This window comes from Caloenas nicobarica, chromosome Z (assembly GCF_036013445.1).
Source record: "Caloenas nicobarica isolate bCalNic1 chromosome Z, bCalNic1.hap1, whole genome shotgun sequence".
NCBI lineage: Eukaryota > Metazoa > Chordata > Aves > Columbiformes > Columbidae > Caloenas > Caloenas nicobarica.
This window is the reverse complement of record NC_088284.1, coordinates 105,829,233-105,848,523: the sequence shown is the minus strand read 5'-3', so window position 1 is coordinate 105,848,523 and position 19,291 is coordinate 105,829,233. Positions and strand designations below refer to the sequence as shown.

The following is a 19,291-nucleotide window of genomic DNA, read 5'->3' as shown; positions in this document are numbered from 1 at the left end:
GTTCTCCTTATGGTTAACAGAAAAGCGCAGGCCTCTTCAGAGAGTGACTTGGGTAAACTAAATTGCTAATTGGAAATGCCTATGCCTCAGCAGTCTACTTCTTTTAACTTAGGAGCCTCTAGTCAGATAGGAAGAAAACAGAGTGTAATGATGACCTCATTAGAATCAGGAGACACCTCCTTCTACTAAACAGAAAAGTTCTGCAAATATCCACCACGTTAGTGCCGAACAAATTTCCGTATGCAAAGTTTGACTCTACTGCATCATATACATAATGTATGCTCTTTTTTCCCTATACAAACACTAAGGTACCTCAAACATTAACTGTTCAAAACTCCTCACAAGAAGTAATTAAAAACAAGACTTACTATGAACCCTCCAGTGGTGCACCAGGGCCCCAGTCAAGATATGATCTTTATCATGCTAAATAATCACCAAGTGTCTGACCCAAATACCCAAAGGGGAAAAAAAGAACCCAAATTCTCAAGGCAAAATCCATCTCTAAGTTTTGTTTGGCTTTGCTGTCATACAGATTGCCTGTCCTCTCTGCTTCCTGACTGAACCAGACAAAGTATTTCTAAATATATTCTAACTAGTTAACATAGTGCTTTTATATGCAAAATTACAAAAAAACCCCCCACAATATAAAACTATGCACTAAGTATAGCTGACTTCAGTATTGATAGTACAAGAGTATACAGTTAGTCTGCAAGAGGGTTCTGACCAAAGCTAGCCCTGGAAAAAGTTAACAGCAAAGTTTCCTTCTTTAAATGATGGAATGTGAGCAGAATTTAGTGGTCTTTGGTCAGGTTCCTTCACCTTGAAGCAGAGATTTCTAACCAGTATCTTTCCAGTGCAGTACTGCAGGTAGCAGCACATCTTTCTCTAATTTCCCACTAGATTAATTTTCAAGACTGTGACCTGTGAAAAAGCAGGCTGCTTTTCTCTAGGCAGATTTATCTGTGCTTTCAATACATTAGCTTGGTTAGAGACTTCTGAATTTTATTTCCCATTTCTTCTTTCTCCAAACCACCTAAGAATATTTAGGGAAGTGCCCCAACTAAGCTTCACAACTACTGACAGCTTTTGCTTCTGTGTAATTTTGCAAAAGTAACAATAAAGTTGACTGATTTGATTCTTTCTCAAAATACTGATTGACAGTTACAAAAAAGTAGTACAAGTCCAAAGGATGTTGGATATACCAGTTTTGGAAACCAGGCCACTGATAAATATTGGAAAGAAAACATGTTTAACAATCACAGTATCTCCTCATGTTGGGAAACAGGGATGTCAGAATTTCCAGAGCAGAAAGAAAGAAAATGAGCAAGGGCAAAACATTTTGTCCCAAGAGACTTTTTTTCTTATCAGGAATTTACTTAGGCTCAGACCAAAGTTTTATTTGCATAAGAAAGTTACATGGCTCTAGCTCTTTAAAACTGATTGTTTCAAACTGGTACACAAGCATGCACAGTCTTACTTTACTGATTTTGATATATCTTAGGGCCTTGGTGCATGACCTTGAGTAGCTTTAGCTGTGGTGTTTTGAGAAGCTACTAATAAAGCAGTCTAGGTTTATATGCCCATTTGTGGACGGCAGCAGCTGAACAGTTGGCCAGTGCAGCTCCAAGGGCTCTGCTGCCAGGCGAGCACTGACAGATCTGCCTCCCAGCCTTGGCGAGCTCAGCTTTGATGTGTGTAAGCATTTTTTTCACACCGGTGCCAGCCCAGGCAGTCACCTTTCCCCTCCTCCTTTGTCTCTTCTTTTCCACCCCCTCATTTCTGCTGGTAGCGCTTTTTGGAATATTGCAGAATACTTCTTTTAATCTGCATTGCTTCCCTTATTTGGTTAACTCCGCAGGTCTCCAAACACCTGAAATGATGGGGAGCAATAGGGGAGGTGGAACATAAATGCAGGTATGAGCAGTAGGGATGTGGCATCTTCTGACAGAAATGCTCACCAGCAATCTTCAAATTACCAGAGATTGAGTCAGAACTCTTAAATTAATTCTTCCCAATTTAAACTACACTACTAAAATGCCCGGGCAGATTTTACATCAGTTTCAATAACTTAATTTGAATTCACACTTTTGGTTAAACAAGCTCAACTTCCCATATGGACAAACCTATAAAACGTGGTTTGAGTTTCACAGTGAACATTTTTTCATGCACCCATTAACTTGAACGAGAACTGTGAGTCCTTAATATACCTGCTTATAAAACTGTTTATGTTAGATGACTAACTTTATGCATATATATTTAAAATTATTTAAGAGGGCAGCGAGGTTATTATTCAAAGTCTTATAAATGGAATATCTTGCACATGTTCCTGATATTGGCTTCCATGTCTGTTTTGAATTTACTCACAAAATACACCAGCACACCTCGAATCAGTTTCAAGCTATTTCCTTGCCCTCCTTTGTTTACTGTGTTATCATTCTTCTGTGCAGAAATTGCTTCTGTGTTTCTCACTGGACGGGACATGCCAGATTGGCAGTAAGATAAAGGCTTGGGTTTTAACTTAACTGTTGTTTCTTCCATGATTATGTGCCCCTGTGTTGAATGTGGCAACTTGGTTAACAAAATGCTCTCACAGTTGATATCTGTAAAATCTATTTGCCTCTATTATAGCAAAGCCACTTACATTTCCAATCCATCTCTAAAGGTAACAATGACAAAGTATGATGACAAAAGCAACAAAGTAATAAGCTCAGGAAAGCAAAATCTTACAAAGTTATTCTTTTCCTGTTAAACAGCTCATTCCCCAAATCTGTCACAAATTAGGAACACCAGCATCTCAGATGAAGAATAGTGCCTGCTGATTTTCCAAAGCCTTTCTAATGGTATTCTCTCCTCACAATCCCACACATGATTTTCCGTAACTGCTGATCATGTGAAGTACAAGTGAGACCTACAGTGCAGAAGAGAAGTACCGAACTTAATTCTCCCTATTTCCAGGCAGTCCAGGTCTTGGCTTAAAAAACAAAACCAAAAAGCTCCAAATCAAAGAAGTATGTCTTGGCTTTAATCCTCTCTCTGGTTTGGATCTTCAGAATAATACTGACATAATAGAGATCTACACTCTGACTTAAATCACTGCATGACTCCATGAGTCTACCCAATAATTCAGTAAGCTAAGGCGGTCTTTTCCCTAACAGTCCATGAGTTGAAAAAGTGAAGTTTTATAAGCATAGGTTGAAAACAAACAGAAACTCTCCATGTAGCCAGTGAAAAATATAATTTTTGCCTATACAACCAAAAACGTTTATTTGTAATGATGAGGCTCCAAAAAACAAATGAAGGGCTCTCGAAATTCCTAAGAAGACTCAGAATAAAAGTAGAACTCTCGAATACTGAGAATTTTTAATGGCTTCCCATTTCTTTTATTGTCATCCATCAGTATTTGCATAATCTAAAGCTTCTCACATATGACTAATTACATAAAATGTATTCTGATTAATGTATTAAACCACATTAAACTATATTTAAACATTGCTGTATTTTGATCTAAACCTGGAGTACTATGACTCACAGCATTACAAAAACCCCCTATGATTCTTTAAGTTCATTTGCCATGCCTAACATCACAAGCCTCATCCTAATCTTGAATTTAGCCATTATTTGATACTTTGTGCTCTGGGATTCCTTTCTTAAGTCTGAAAACTTAATTTAAGCCAGCTGTTCCACAATAACTCAACATGTGTGGGATTTTCCCACTAAATGAAAATTATAACAAGGAATTTTTTTTTTTAAAGAGATACAATATCTTTTATGGGATGGCTCCTTTTAAATAAAGACAAAGAAAGTATCAAAGTTGGTTCACCCACATAATATGAAAATGATCCTGTGCAACACAGCTGTAGTTCTTACTTTCATGCCTTGACCATGTTATGGTTTAGTTTACAAAGTTATGTTGCTTTTTTAGCTTTCCATTTTTACTGAGCTACACAGTTTGATGCTGATGATTAACACGTGAATATTAACATATTTGCCCTTTCAGCTTCATGGTCTGAGTCATTCTTTAAGGCAGTAACACACTGCTGGCACTGAAGTTCACGTCCTATAAATCCTCCTCTGAGCACCATGGTAGTGCCACTGCCATTCACAAACTACCACCACAGCAAATTGCTCTCTGTAGTAACCTGCTGGTGTATATATATACACGTATGCATCTATAGAATGCTACCAGTGTATTATTAAAATACAGAAAACCTTTGCAGTGAAATATAGTTTTTCAATATCATTCTGATCACAAGAAATTGGGAAATGAGCTCTAGAAAAAAAAAAAGCACTGTCATATCAGATGCAATGGCATGTAAAGGGTTAAAAATCAACACAGTATTTAAGAGTAACAGAATGTTTTCCTATAAACTCCTTCTATGGTGTGATCTAGGGGAAGGTCCAACTTAAGTGCTGGATGTTCATACAGGATTTCCTATGACTAATGCTGTCAGCATTCAAAACTTTTAATTTAAAATGTGGGTGTTCTGCACAGATAGGAAATCTACCATTTAAAATTTCGTATTCGAAAATGAATGGAAATTACTCTGATTTTCAGATTCATTTTCTGTGCATGGAATGATAGTATAAAATAAGGAAGTCACTAAGTGGCATATGCTGGGATTGCCTGCCAAGCTCTTACACAAGGCCTTTATATCTGGATAGGATTCACAGGAAGCTTGTATAGGAAGGCCTTTTCCTTCCTTATTTTTGAAAAGCTTTGTTGGATGGAAATTATGCCAGTGAGTCAAAGAGGGGAAGGGGGAACAAACTGCCATCCTGGTGGTTTTGGTGCCAATCCATGCAAAACTGAAAGTCACATCTAGATAACATTAATGCAACCTGTTGTAAAATAAACTAACAAAAAACAAGCCTACAGAGCGCAAAAGATGTTTAATCGTTTTTGATTTAAAAGATTCAAAAATAAAGTAATACAGGTACCAAACCAAAACAGCATGGGAAGTGCAAATCTTGAGATGTAATCTGCTATAATTAAGTTAAATTTGCCAGTATTTCTAGCAAGCTTGCCATGGCCATGTATGCTCTGTAATAGGTTTGCTCTGAATTCTATTGCAAGCTCCGTCTGTTTCAGATAAATTTTAAATATTGATATTTTATTGAATTAAACATGAAGTTACTAATATAGCTTGAGCTGTCACTACAGTATCCCTTATTTCACTTCTTAATGTCATGTCGATCCCATTTTCATGATGCTATATTAACTTTTAGCTGAAATTAAGCTTTCTCTATGTCTTGTGACCCGAGGGAAAAAGAAGGTTCGTTCTCTAGCTTATGTCTTTACTTACTATAGCTAATTAACTGCACAAGTACTTGTTAAAAATCACTATCCTTTCCTTAAGGTGGGTCTTCTAACATCCCTAGTGGGCATATTACCATTCTGTGTACTGTTATGCTATACATATCGAACCAAAGAATTTGGGGAACCACAGCAGCAGAAAATATACCTAGAGGCAGACTACAATGGGTGTAGATGCCTCTTCAGCATCTACCACATCACCTGGCAGGAGTCCCTAAAGTCTCACAGAACACAATTTAATCCTGAGAGCCTTGTAAATCCAGAATTGCTGTTCAGGCAAGGGGAAAAACAACAACCACCTTAAAAACTTTCTCAAATAGGGAATGCTTCTACTGCACAGTAAAGGAGATAGAAGTTGTGAGTGGGTCTGATCATACAGTAGTAATGGTGGAAGAGGAGACTCAAAAAGGCATAAGGCAGTAACATTCAAAGGATGAAGAGGAGAGTAAGACAAGGGACAACAGAAGACATCAAAAGCACTGGAAAGAATGACTAAAGAGCACACAGCTATTGTAAAGACTGCTGATGGAGGTGTGCAATTCTCCCCAGCTGGACATCAGAACCAGACATTCAGAGTGTGAAAGCTATTATTAAACTAAAAGGATGCTGGTTCAATGAGTCAAGCTTGTGCTTTTTCCACAGAGTAGCTATGGCACAGGTAACAACTACAGGTATTCATCTGATGTGAGAAAAGGCATTTCTAGGGGAAAGATAATCCATGCTGATGTGTTTTCATTGCTCTGGTGAGCAAAACTAGTTGGATGGTTGGTTTGTTTGTGGTTGGTTTTTTTTAAAAAAAAAAAACCAAATGCCTCTTTATGCAGTGAATATTTCCCTGCTCACAGTGCAGACAACAGGAGTAAGGAATAAAATAATTAATTCCAGGAACAGGAAAAGAGAAGTCTGAAATGAAAGCTCCAGTTCAAATGAGACTGCACGTGATTTGCAAAGCGATGGAAACTGAGGGGGCAGCTAGGTCATGCCTTTCCCCTGCTGTATGAATCACTCTTTGAATGGAAATTTGAGTAGGAAGACATAATGGCTTGGGAACAAAGAGAGCTGCTGGAATATCACAGGTGCAGCTGAACAGAGAAGGATGTTTTGAGATATGCCAAGGAAAGCAAACACCATGAATCTGGAGGAGTTGTCAGGATTTTGTGATTTAGGGAGCTATCCAAATCAACAAGGGTATTTGTCACGGAGTCAAACTGACAGGAGAATAGCTGAGGTCCTGATTCAGTGCCCCACTTAGTTCCTTAATGCTAAAACATAATTCACAATTCAGGAAAAGACAGGAGGTGCTAATATCTTACTAAAGTTTCTGGGAGGCAAACTTACACTTCACTGAGGCACCCTTCTATAGTCAGATGTATAATTACTTACTTTGCTGAACTGGAACTAATGTGAGGTGCAGGAATCCAGATCTGGACATACAAGAAGACACACACATTCTGGAGGAACCGAAACAGTCAGACAAATCCAGAGGATTCCAACAGAAGACAGGGGAAGCTGTCAGAACTGGAAGAAGATACCATGTGAAAGAATAAACTCTGTAAGCTTAAGAAAACCCTCTAGCACTGAGAAATACTGTGAAACTGAACAAAAGCTATCACCAAATTACAGAATTGTTAACAGATCAAAACACTAATAAGAAAGAAACAATTACATGCCAGTGACTTTCTAGCATTGCTGTACCAGGAAAGTTAAACTTAATTTTGATGTGTAATATAAACCGAATGCAACTAAAAATCCAACACAATTTTAACTTGTTGATCATAATAGAGTACAACTGAATGATAATAAAAGTAAACAGAAAAAAAAATGAAATGCCTCCATATCTTTTTTCAGAAGAAGGAAGAAAGGGGAAAAAAAAGTGTTTACGAGCAAGCCTCTTGAGTAATTTGAACTGTCTAAAGACTAGGCAAGTGCTATACATAGGGAGATTTTGAATAGTAAAGATGTACTGGTGATGGATATCTCGATATTAAGACAAGTAGAATGTAAATAAAAATATTTTTTGGCTATTTAATTTGAAAAAAAACCCAAATCAACTTACTTCTTCTGTAAGCATAGACTTCTAGACAAAGAAAAAGTAATGGTGAAAAGCTAAGACAGAACTGCCAGGCAATCTTTTTTAATCCTGACTTGCTTTGTCTTCCATACTGCAGGGAGCAATGCTATTGAAAAACTGAAAAGCAAAGAAGTAAGGTAAGAATTATAGTCACTCAAGGGTCACAAATAAGCTTGCACAGGTTTGGCTTGGGGTTTTTTTGTCATTTGTTTTGTTTGTTTGTTTGTTTTAATGGTGCAAATTATTATCGGTCCTCTGTAAAACTATGGCAAAAAGAAAAACCTAAAGGACTCACAATGCAATAGCCACCTTCCCAAGCTCAGAGAGAAAGGAATACAGGAACCATTTTCAAGGTAAACAGACAGAAAAACAAGAAACAAAGCTAGAATATCAAGGGGCAAGATGAAGGGAGAAGAAAAAGAAAAAAGGGAAAAAGAATAAAAGCTTACAGAGGCCTGAAATGAGAGCTGTGGAGCTGTCAGGCCCAACTATTTCAATTGCCCTCTAATAGATTTAAAGAGGGAATTAACTGAGCCCCTATTCCCTAGTATCTGCTTTCCCACTCAAGAGACTACAGTATCTTTTTTGCTGCTGGTGGAAAGCAGAAAGATGGTGCTAAGCTTTAGAAACTAAATCTTATTATCATTAACTCAAAAGACATACTGCATTTTTTTGCAGAGTAATTATAACATAATTTTATTACCAGAACTAAAAACACTTATATTGTTTTCCACACGGAATTGAAATAAGTTTTCTGTTTCTTCAAGTTCACCAAAAAACCAGCTGTGGAACTAAAATAAATGTATTTGAAAATTCTTCTGACATAGTAAATAAAATTTATATACATTTTACTGTAAATGGATTCCTCGGAGAGGGCAAAATTTCAAAGTGTGTGTGTGGAGACTTCATTAGCAAAACATTGTTTAGGTAAATGTCTGTACTATGTCTGATGCTTGACATCTAACTGTAATAACTTAATAAATAACAGCAATTAAAACTGGTTTATGATGTGACAAAACATTATTTCCTTTCAAAGTCACATTAGTCTCTATTCATATCTACAGTATTTTATAATCAGTAAGAACAAAATTCTGCTTGTGTACTGGTATAAATGCAGAATAGTTTTTCACAAAATACATCTACAGAGAAAACCTGGCCAAAAGGCTCCTGTGGGAGATCTAGTGGCATCACCATATCCACCTTCTGGGAGTACTGGTGCCAGTAAGGTTACAGGGGATGTCACGAGGATCTTGCTCTTCAACGGTTAAAGAGCTTCTACAAAGTATTTCCTTCTGTAAGATTTCACTGACAAAGTGTATGTTCCTGACTCAAAACCACAAGGGCTTATTTGGTTTAAAATGGAAAAAAAATCTGCCCATTTTGGAGAAAAACCCTAGTCCTCTCTCCATTTGGTTTTGCTGAGCCTTGAAGCTGCCTCAGCATTTAGTAACTTAATACTTTTACATCATTTACATTTTATGCTAATGATATGTGGGCTAGTGTTTTGCCATAACTGCTTTCTATTAGCATTGGTCTGAAAGGACCTCTACAATGATAATTATTGTAAAAAATCGTGACACTGATACAACTTTAAGCCAATGAATTGGAAAACGGTATCTCCTGATTAGCAAAATTAGTATTAGTGTCTACACAAGTTTATTCAATAGATTAACGGGAATATTAGTTCTTAAATTTAAATTAAGCTTATGATAATAAAGACTTCTGCAGAATAAATACGTATAGAAATAAAGGACTAGTAATACTCATCGTTTAGACACAGAAATGTTTATTTTTTTAATGTTGTACTAAGAAAATTACAGTAACTAAATCTAAATTTTATCACATCATCACTAACATTTTTTCCGTTTGTTTCAAACCAACTTTTACTTTACTTACTATGTCCTGAAACAAGAACATTACTTTTCCTTAGCCCTGTGAAGCTAAAAAAGGAAGTTTTTTTTCTCTCTACCTCCACTATGCAGCTTCTCAGAAAACTACCTGACAAGTAATTCCATGAAGAACTTTGGAAAAATACTTAAATCTAATTATTCAAAAATCTGAATGGCAAAAAGAGGTTTCTAAGTCATTCTTCTTAAACTTTACCAATATATACACGGTAAACTGAAAACCAATCCTAATACTCACTTTGGCTGAGTTAGGTACATTAAGCCTTGTTCTTACAGTTTGATCCAGACAACCAGCCTATTCTACCTGTGGCACTTCGTAGCTGTGTATTATCCACTTAGAGCTACCACACGTTGGGAACCTCATAAAAATAGACGTTAATCTTCAGAAAAAAAGAACATTTTGGATAATAGAGGTGCAGCGCTTAACACATACTTCATTTGTTTATACTTGAGGAAATAGTACTGTAGTGTTGGGATAACATTGTGACTTGTATTGGAAATACAATAAAATACCTGAATTATTATATCAGCTTAGTATTTTGAAAGTACCCATGAATAGTGGACAAAGCTGGGAAGCTGTGCCTTCTGCGAGGCACTTCTTTCAAGTCTGGGGCCTGGCACAGGACTCTGCAGGGGTGGTTGTGCCCTGCCAAGGCTGAAGTTGCAGAGAGGACAAGACAGGAGCCCAGCGCGCTTGTCTGAGATGCAGAACGTGAGACTGGACAGATCGGCTTTCCCCTCCTTCCCGCAGGCCCCCGCTCCGGCCTCCATGATACGCATGTTCTGTGTGTGCCAGTACCGCTCAGAGGAACATCTCATATTTAAATACCACCCAGGGCAGAGATTTCTCAGCACCAGGAAGGCCCCAAGCCTGCTCTCCACAGAAATATGACTAACACAAACAAGATCGCTCAGTGCCAAAGCTCCCCTTTTGACTTCCTTAATTTACTGCAGTTAATCTTTCAGCAACACTAAGCACTAGATTTTGTCTGTCTTGCAGACATTCTGACTAGTCAGCTTCTCTTCCAGCGTTATGATAAGCCAAGTACACTCTAATCATCGTCATGAGTACTTCTAACACTGCAGTTTCTCAATCTAGCTATACCTAAATATAGTTCAACCTCAACCAGCTAGGCCACACTTAGATTTCTGGTTATCCAAAGCAAAAATTAATTCCTCGGCCATGTTTATTAATGAAAATGCCTTGATTACCCAGATATACTTCTCCATCCCTCATGATGTTTAGATAATGATGTTGGCTTTATTATGTCTCACAGACTAGTTATCCTACAGTGAGATATGTTCTCAATAAACAGTTGGCATTACTGCAAGCAATTGTCTTAAATGAAATTAAAGTACACATTGGGAAACATAAAAATATCACGGTGAGTGAAACCATGTTATTAATGTTTGACTTTCCATCAATTTTATAAAGAAAATGCCCTGGAGAACATAAGAAGTTACTGGAAGCCATTCAGTTGCATTATATGCAGTTCCAGCAGCAGACTAACCGCAGCTGCAGGCTCCAGGTTCCAAGTGGAAAAGCCTTGGTGGAGAACTGGGGACCTCTATGGGTTCCTCACTTCCATGGCCACAGCATCTCACAAATTCTTTTCTCAATATGCAAGGTGTACTTTGGGTTGCTTTCATCTTTGAGAAATTAAAATAGAGAAAATTAAATGTATATTTGATGATGACATAGCAACACAAAATAAGCTAGAAAACATGGGCACGTTTTAATTTAAGAAATAAATGTTCATCTTTGAGAAGTCAGAAAACAATACTTCAAAGAACAAAAAGTTCAAAGCACTCTATAACTTCAAAGCACTGCACCAACACTAATAAACACTTAGGACATGTCTGTGAGGTAGAAAAAATTTCCTTTTTTAATGCTTGTGTAAACAGGGCACACAGATTAAGTGATTTGCCCAAGGACACAAGTTAGTAGCAAAACTGAGACTGCATGTCAGAAATAACTGGCTCAATCCTCCTTTCTCAGACCATCTAAAGCTGGGTTAAAGCAGTGAGCAGACACTCCCTTTACGGACACATATTCAGCAGAGGCCAAATCAGAGATCTTTTCAGGCAATAGCATCACCTGCCCTTTCTAAGGTCTGCTCTAAACTCCATCATGTTGTTTTCAGCTGATATCTGCCCACAAAGTCAATGCCAAGTATACATAGATCTATCTGAATTAAGGTAATCTTACATATACACAGACTTTTACTTCTGCATTTAACAGTTATATTAGAGCTTAAGTGGTCTGTGTGAGGATTTGCAGTATTTCTATGTCACAATCATCTACTCCCTACAGGGTTCTTGACAACACACTGAATTAAAATACAATCAGCACGCTTACAGCACAGAGTTTCTCCAATGACACTATTGAAGCTGAATCAATCAGAATTTCTTACTAAGTTCTTATAGAGTAAAACGAAAAATTTCCTCAATGCATACAAGCTGATCTGCTATATATCCCAGCTATATATCTATACTGCTGAACACAAAATCCTTAAGTGCAGTCTGACAAAGAAGACAGAAGCAAACCCCATCATTTTCTTTTCAAAATAATCTAATAAGGAACAGTCCTTGGATACATGGAGCTAAAGAAGCCAGGAGAAATGAAAGTGGCCTGTGAGGTACTTAGCAAAAAAAAAAAACAAAAAAATATTCACCTTATGCCCCTCAGACAACAAATAAATGTAAAAGATAACAAATAAAGCCAAAGATTTACCTTTTTACTCTGTCCAACTTATTTATTTTCTTAGATCTTTACTAATATTAAATTTTGTCATTCTTATCTTTAATGACGAGCTTCCTGGTGATCCCATGTGTTTGTGGTCTCATGCACTTAATTAAAGCAGAGGTGTGAAACCTTAATATTTTTCCCTTCTCTAAAACATTTATATGTGAAATAGAGTTACTAATTTAAAAAGATATAGGTAAAAAGCATGCTTCAAATAGCCAATTCTGAATCTCTTTTCTTTTCAACTATCTGTTTTTAATCTTTTTGTGAAGTCATTGTTGGAACAAAGGCTTAATTCTAAAAGTAGTTAAAATATTAATTAAAAAATAAAGGCTTCTAAGACATAATTTCTAAAAATGAATCCATACAAGCTTCCAAAATTTGTGATTGTGAAATGTGATTCTTAAGACAGAATTTCCTCATAAGTCACATACTTATAATGAAGAACATTTTTTGAATGCATAATTACATTTTGAAGGCTGTGATTTGCATCTAGTAATAAGCAATTTGCTGCATGTTATTTTCCCAAAATAAAGCCCCACAGTGGCTCTGAAAGAGATGCTGCCCGCATATATTGTTCCAGTGTTCCTCCTTAAGGCCAGTTAGGAGTACTGCACCCTTTCATTTGTACTGTTTACTAGTAAAATTTCTGTAGTCAGCACACTAGGAAATTACTGCCACGGTAACAGACTCTTAAAGAATATAATAATTCCTGGCTTTAAATTTTTCAGGAGTTCCAAACATTCTTGTGCTGTCTATACTAACAATACTGCTCAGCACTCACGTGACATTTTGCATTGCTGGAACTCAAAACTCTCCTGTGAAGGTAATCAAGTTTCGCTATCTCTATTTAACAGAGATTATTCACCAAACGATAATAATTCACCAAACTTTAAGAAAGAACTATTAATTTACTCAAGACACAGACAGATCTTCAGTACTTTGTTAAGTCAAATCTGAAGACTAAATAATTTGCAGATCACAGGCTGAGTCATTAGCAGATTTGGGAACACAATTCAGACCTCCTGACTCCCTACAATAAACCATAGTTTTTCATGTTATGTGTTAACAATCATTAACTAAATGACAAAGGTTTTGCTGTTCTTGGTGTAGCACCCTTCTTTGCACTTCAGAGGAATTATTGGGCTCTTAAATTGGCTGTCAAATTTGCTGACTTTGTAATTGGCTGGCTTTCAAAATATATATTAAAAGTCTTGCCTTTCCTGGCTATTTCTTCAATGAATCTTCTTTCTTATAGAATAAGCTTTGCAATCTTACTTATAAAACTAAAGTGAACAGAAAAAAAAAATCTTATCAGTGACATTGTACATACTATTAAAGAAAACACATACAAAGGCAGCAGGACTCAACAGAAAAGGCACTGAACTAAGAAACAGATGGCAAAATTTCCCATTTGCTTAAATAAGGTCAAGCTTTTGGCTTTTCGGCTCATTTTACTTCTAGCTCTTACAGAACTCTGTGATCTCAATTTCAAAATGTGTAGATTATTATTATTTTACTTCCTTCTCTCCATAAGGAATTTTAACACCAATAAGTTAAATTAATTACAGCTAGATTCAAAGGTCCTACACCCATATTGAAGACTATATGTATTCCCAGATTGGATGCTCTGTTTAATTATACTTTAAATGTTCCATACTGAATCACATGCCTTGATCCACCTCATGTGAAAGAATTAAGTTCCAGACAGACTCCAGGTTACAGCAGGAATGACAAGCTAAATAACCTTTAAGTTAAATATACCTCATAGACTGAAGTTGTAACTCATATTAGAAAGGCCGGTTCACTTTTTATAACTAGCTGCTTATACAGTTTATTTTTATCTACGTCTCTATGTTTTTATTTCATTACATTCTAGGGCTTTCACCTATGTAGCTGGCAATGTGTACTCTTTCATTTAACATCATAGAAGGTATGTAATCATGGCAACAGTAACTATGCTATGAATTTTATTTTGTCATGTTTAATAGACTGGTCATTTAGGAACCTACAAAAACAGCTTGGCCAGAGGAACAGGGGAACTCGATAAACAAGTATCTTCTCTTCAAGTATCAGATTCACAAAAGAATTATTTTCTCCCTAATTACACACAAAAAATCTGGAAGAAGTCTTCCAAGCGGAATATCCTTACATATCACAGATCTTTGTTTTGTTACTAAACTTCACTTGTTGCTAAGGAAGAACAAAGAAGATCAAAGGACTTCTAACAAAAACAAAAAAAGGTGAGGGAGTTTTGATTTCTTTCTCATTCTTTAAAGATTTATCGCTGGATTACAACAGTTGTTGGTTCATAGGTCTATAAAAAGAATGTGTGAAATGATGTGAGCCTGCTTTGCTATTTCATATTTAACTGCAAACATCAAATGATAGCTCGATTCACTTTTTGATTATCAACGTGATCATGCATTCAACTAGACTGTTTACAAATCCATACGCAATTGAAGTCCTAAGAACTAAAAAAGAAGAGTTAGTAGAAGGCATAAACGACCCAGACCATCTTCTGAACTGGCTGATAGACAATGGTATTTTTACCCCAGAAAAAAAGATGGTCATGAGTTTCTACAGGACACGAACAGAAAAGAACTCTCGAGTTTTAGACATACTAATTTCTCAAGGTGAACGAGCCTGCAGGCTCTTTTTTTATCCATGTTTAAAGCAAGTGGAGCTACAACTTTATAGCAAGATGAGAAAATATGTCAGTGAAGTAAATGAAAGCATTAGAGATGCTAGAAGACAATTGGTAGGATATTTACTTGAAAAAGATAAGGTTTGGTCTGAAAATAGCAGTGAACAGCACCAGGAAAAAAAAAGACAGTCCTAGAAGAAAAAAACAAGAATGGACTATTAAGAAAAAAGGAAAAGAAACTCAACTTTCAAGTGCAGCAAAACCTAGAAAGGATCATTCTGCTGTTGGCATCTTCGATGCAGTCGCTAAAGGGTATGTTTCTGAGTTAGAGAAAACGTTGAAAGATAATGATATTAATGTGGTAAACTCTCTGAGTGAAACACTTCTGCATGTTGCAGCTGCTAATGGCCATCTAACGGTAATGCAATATTTGATCAGCAAAGGTGCAAAGACAGATGTAAAGGACAAGACAGGAAGAACAGCACTGCACAGGGCTGCGGAGAAAGGCCACGGTGAGGCAGTGAAAGCACTTCTCCAATGCGGTGCTTACATGTACAGTTTGGATAGGGAAGGCAAGACACCACTTCATTTGGCTGCACAGAATAACCAGAGTCACGTGTTGAAGATGATGCTGAAAGAAGAGGCAAGAAACTACAGGAACCAGCACAACTTTTTGCACATGGCAGCTCTTAAAGATGAGAGCAGTCTGGCAAAAATGCTTTTACAGGCTGGTGCCTGCACTGATGGAAAGGATGACAGAGGACAGACTGCTCTGAGTTACGCTGTTTCTCAGGGGTCTGAAAATACTGCAAAAGTGCTCCTAGAAGCTGGAGCCTGTGTTGATTCCAACATGGCTGAAAGAGCCTTCAACAGCAGCCACCCATCCATCTTCAAAGTACTACTAGAATATTCTAAAGATTTGTCGTCTGACATGATGGAGTCAGCTCTTTTTAGAGCTGTACAGAAAAATCTGCATGGTATTGTAGCAGCTTTAATTGACAGAGGTACAGATATAAACCCCTACAATGAAATGCAGTACACTCCTTTACTCCTGGCGTGTGAAACAGGCAAAGCTGAATCAGCAGAAGTTCTAATCAAAAAGGGAGCAAACTTCAGAATAAAGACTCCTGCTTCAGACACAGCTTTGCATTTGGCAGTTCAAGCTGGGGCAGCTTCCATCACAAATCTGCTTCTGCGCAAAGGGATGGAAGTTAACCTTAGGAACCAAGCCGATGAAACCCCACTCCATGTTGCTGCACTTCATAATAAAGGGGCATTACTTGGCCTTTTAATTAATGCTGGGGCCAAAATTAATGCTGTCAGTAAAGAGTTTGTTACTCCTCTGCATATTGCAAGTCAAAGAGGTAACAGTGATGTTGCCCAAGAGCTGTTGCACCACAAAGCCAATGTTGATGTCAAGGATAGGCAGTCAAAATCGCCTTTACATTTTGCTGCTGAAAGGGGAGACAAAACAATGGTAGAGATGCTTCTGAATGCTAATGCTGACCCTAATGCACAAGACAGGGAGAAAAAGACTCCCCTGCACATGGCAGCTGTGAGAGGACATCTCAGCATCGTGAAAATTCTGTTAGCTAAAAAAGCAAGATTTGGAGTTAAGGACACAGATGGATGTACTCCGATGCACTATGCAGCCATCAAAGGAAACACAGAGATTGTAAAAATTCTTCTGACATCAGGGAAAAACAAAAATATTGATGACAGAAACATTTGGAGAAAGACCGCCCTGCATATTGCAGCTGAATATGGACACAGCAACCTGATAAATCTATTACTGAGCCACGGGGCAGCCATTAATGCCTTAGACAGCAGCAAGGACACCCCACTGCATTGTGCGTGCAAGGCTGGTCATTTTAATGCTGCAAATTCTCTTGTAAACTGGTCACAAGGAGAAAAAGCAAATTTACTAGCTGCTAACAGCCTCAAAAAGACCCCATTGCAAGTGGCAGAATTTAATAAGACAGAAAATCAGGCTCAAATTGTAACACTTTTGAAAAAGAAAATGTTAATAACAAAATGAAGATGTAAAGTAAAAACTTCTAAATTTAAATGCAGACTTCTCTTCTAATGTAATCTGGATAGTGCTTTTGCCCAGGATGATTGAGAATTATCTTAAGGCAGGCAGAATTAAGTTAGCAATCAAAGGTGGCCGTGGCAAAAAGGATCTTAAAAGACACTGTTAAACTTGCAAGTACTGATTAGTTTGCTTCCCTAATGAATCTCATATCTATTTCAGAAGCCTCGGTCTTAAACACATTGTGTATGACCTCCTCTAGTATAAATCAAAATTTTTTTAAAAATGATTGAAAATAACTTTTCATGTGTCTGTGAATATTAGCCTGTACGGATAGCTTAGTTAAGCATTGTTTGGTAAAATCACATTTTTAAAAAGCCATCTGTTATGAGTAAGGAGACATCCGTATCCCCAGGGATGTAGAACATAGAGATGCTGGAGTAGATAACACTAGTTTTGTTTAGCTTAGACAGACTTAAGTGCAGAGTGCTGCCAAATTAAAGTGATCTGCCCTCCCTTTCAGTCCAGTCATGCATGTCTGCTGGTTGGATGCGTGAGCTGATCCAACCTACTCCACAGCTATAACTGAACACGGGGAAAAGGAGGGTAGCAAACAGCTGAACAGCACTGGCTCTCCTGAGGCTAATGTAACATTACCTCGGTTTATGCTGACTACAATACTGCTCTCTGAGCTAACTAGAGATCAGAAGGCATCCCCCTGCAAATTCACTAGTGTGGGGTTTGCTCTACTCTAGGTTTACTAGACCCACTCCCCATGCTAATAAATCTTTTCAGGAGGCTCTGTACAAACCAACCAGAGGAGGAGTGTGGGCTCAAAAGTTTGCTAACACAATGTTGTTTTCAGGCCACTATTACGTGCTATATTGACATTCAATATTGGGCTGGACCCTCTTTGGACATTTCTCTATTATACCCTATGACATGGCACTGGCAGATCCCAAGACTAAAATGATAGTTTTTCTTCCTATCCTTCATCACACTATTTCTCCAGATTTTGCATTTTTAAGTAGAGGTAACGAAAACAATCATATTTGCTGTTTGTTAATTTCACTTTCAAATCAATTCCAGCACAAAGATGAAATGTTCAGATTAAAAGGGTTGTAATGAGTTTATTGGTTCAAAATATGTGTTATTGTAATATCTTAAAACAGAAACTCTTTCTTGAGTTGACAGGAGGATCTCTGTGGTCATTTTCTCTATAATGATAATCAACCCTCATGGTTCTTCACACTTTCATTCACGATATGATTAGAAACCCAATTACCATGAAAAGACAAACACAGTTTGCAAAATGAAACAACAGATTTAAGAACACTTGGGAAAAAAATGTGACTTTTATGGCCATGTTACAACCTGCACAAGACCCTGCTGCTGTCATGTTCTCGATGAACAAACAGACACGATGGTGAGCTCGGCAGTGCAGAGGGTGGCAGACCAGAAATCTGCAGCACGATGCACCGAAAGTGTTCCCTCTTGGGTCAGCCTGATACTGTAAAAATCGGCAAATTAATGAACTCTTAAAACCACGTTTTTGGGTTTTAAAAGGAGTATTTCTTTATTCGGTACTGAGGCCTGACTGGAGATGTCCCTCCATAGGTCAACCACCGACCTATACATGGCTTATATTGACAGAAACACTACATATTCACTACAATTCTTGACAACCATTAAGATATTCCACACCTATTCTAACACAAGCTATCTTTTAAGCAATGCTAAGCAACATTCGCCTGTTTCTCAGTTACCATTCTCATGTTTCTCAGTTACTTCTCAGTTCCCTATTTTAAAATAATATGTCGTAAATCTATGTCAATTTTAAGAATAAGGTAGGACTACCAAGTACAAAGATTCTATGGTTACAAGGTCTGCTTATACCAAGATTCTATGGTTACAAGGTTGTTTGACCTTTAAAGGTTGCTACCTTAATATTCTCCTAAACTACGAGACCTATAATTCCTTAAAATACACTCTCCAATAATTAGAAATACAGGTATCAAGCCCACGGCACTGCAAGGGGCCGGGTGCGCCCCGGGCAGCCCGCAAACCGCCACTGCCCCAGCGGGCTCCAGCAGCCGCAAGCGAGGAGAAGCGGATCTCCCGGCGGGTTTCTCGCCGCCCTGAGGCACGGCACGGCACGGCCCGGCACGGCACGGCACGGTACGGCCCGGCCCGGCCTCCCGCTGCGAGCGCTCCCGCCGCACAGCGAGCGGCGCACCCGGAGGAGCAGCCGGCGCGGGGCGCGCGGCCTGGGCGGGCTCGGGCCTCCCTCAGCCGCGGGCCGCTCTGCCCCCTCACGCCGGCGCTTCCCCCGCAGCTCCCGCGCTCTCCCGTCACCCGCCTGACACTCGCCCCTTTCCGCTTCCCTCCCACTCCTGCCCCTCGGCGCCCGGCTCGCCCTCAGCCGCCCCCTGCGCGCCCCGCCTACCCCGGCGCCATCTCTCCGCCTCCGTCCCGGCTTTCTCCTCAGGGCGCAGCTTCGCTGAGGGGGCTGCGCACGCGCGGCGTCCCGCGCACGCCCCGGTCACCCGCGCGGCGCTGCCGCCTCTCCTCGCG

General features: G+C 38.5%; 2 protein-coding genes across 2 annotated transcripts in view; one reads left to right on the top strand and one right to left on the bottom strand.

The window, feature by feature from the left end:
- Positions 1–19,206, bottom strand: part of FGGY (FGGY carbohydrate kinase domain containing) — a 308,149-nt gene extending 288,943 nt beyond the window's left edge. Inside the window, exon 1 of the mRNA XM_065657199.1 lies at positions 19,164–19,206. The gene's annotated coding sequence lies outside the window, so the exon portion shown is untranslated. The remainder of the gene's footprint in view (positions 1–19,163) is intronic.
- Positions 14,461–16,723, top strand: LOC136002527 (CARD- and ANK-domain containing inflammasome adapter protein-like). The gene is given in 2 exon segments (XM_065657646.1): positions 14,461–14,862; positions 14,864–16,723. Coding segments are annotated over 2 exon segments (2,262 nt in total).
- Positions 19,207–19,291: the final 85 nt, after the last annotated feature.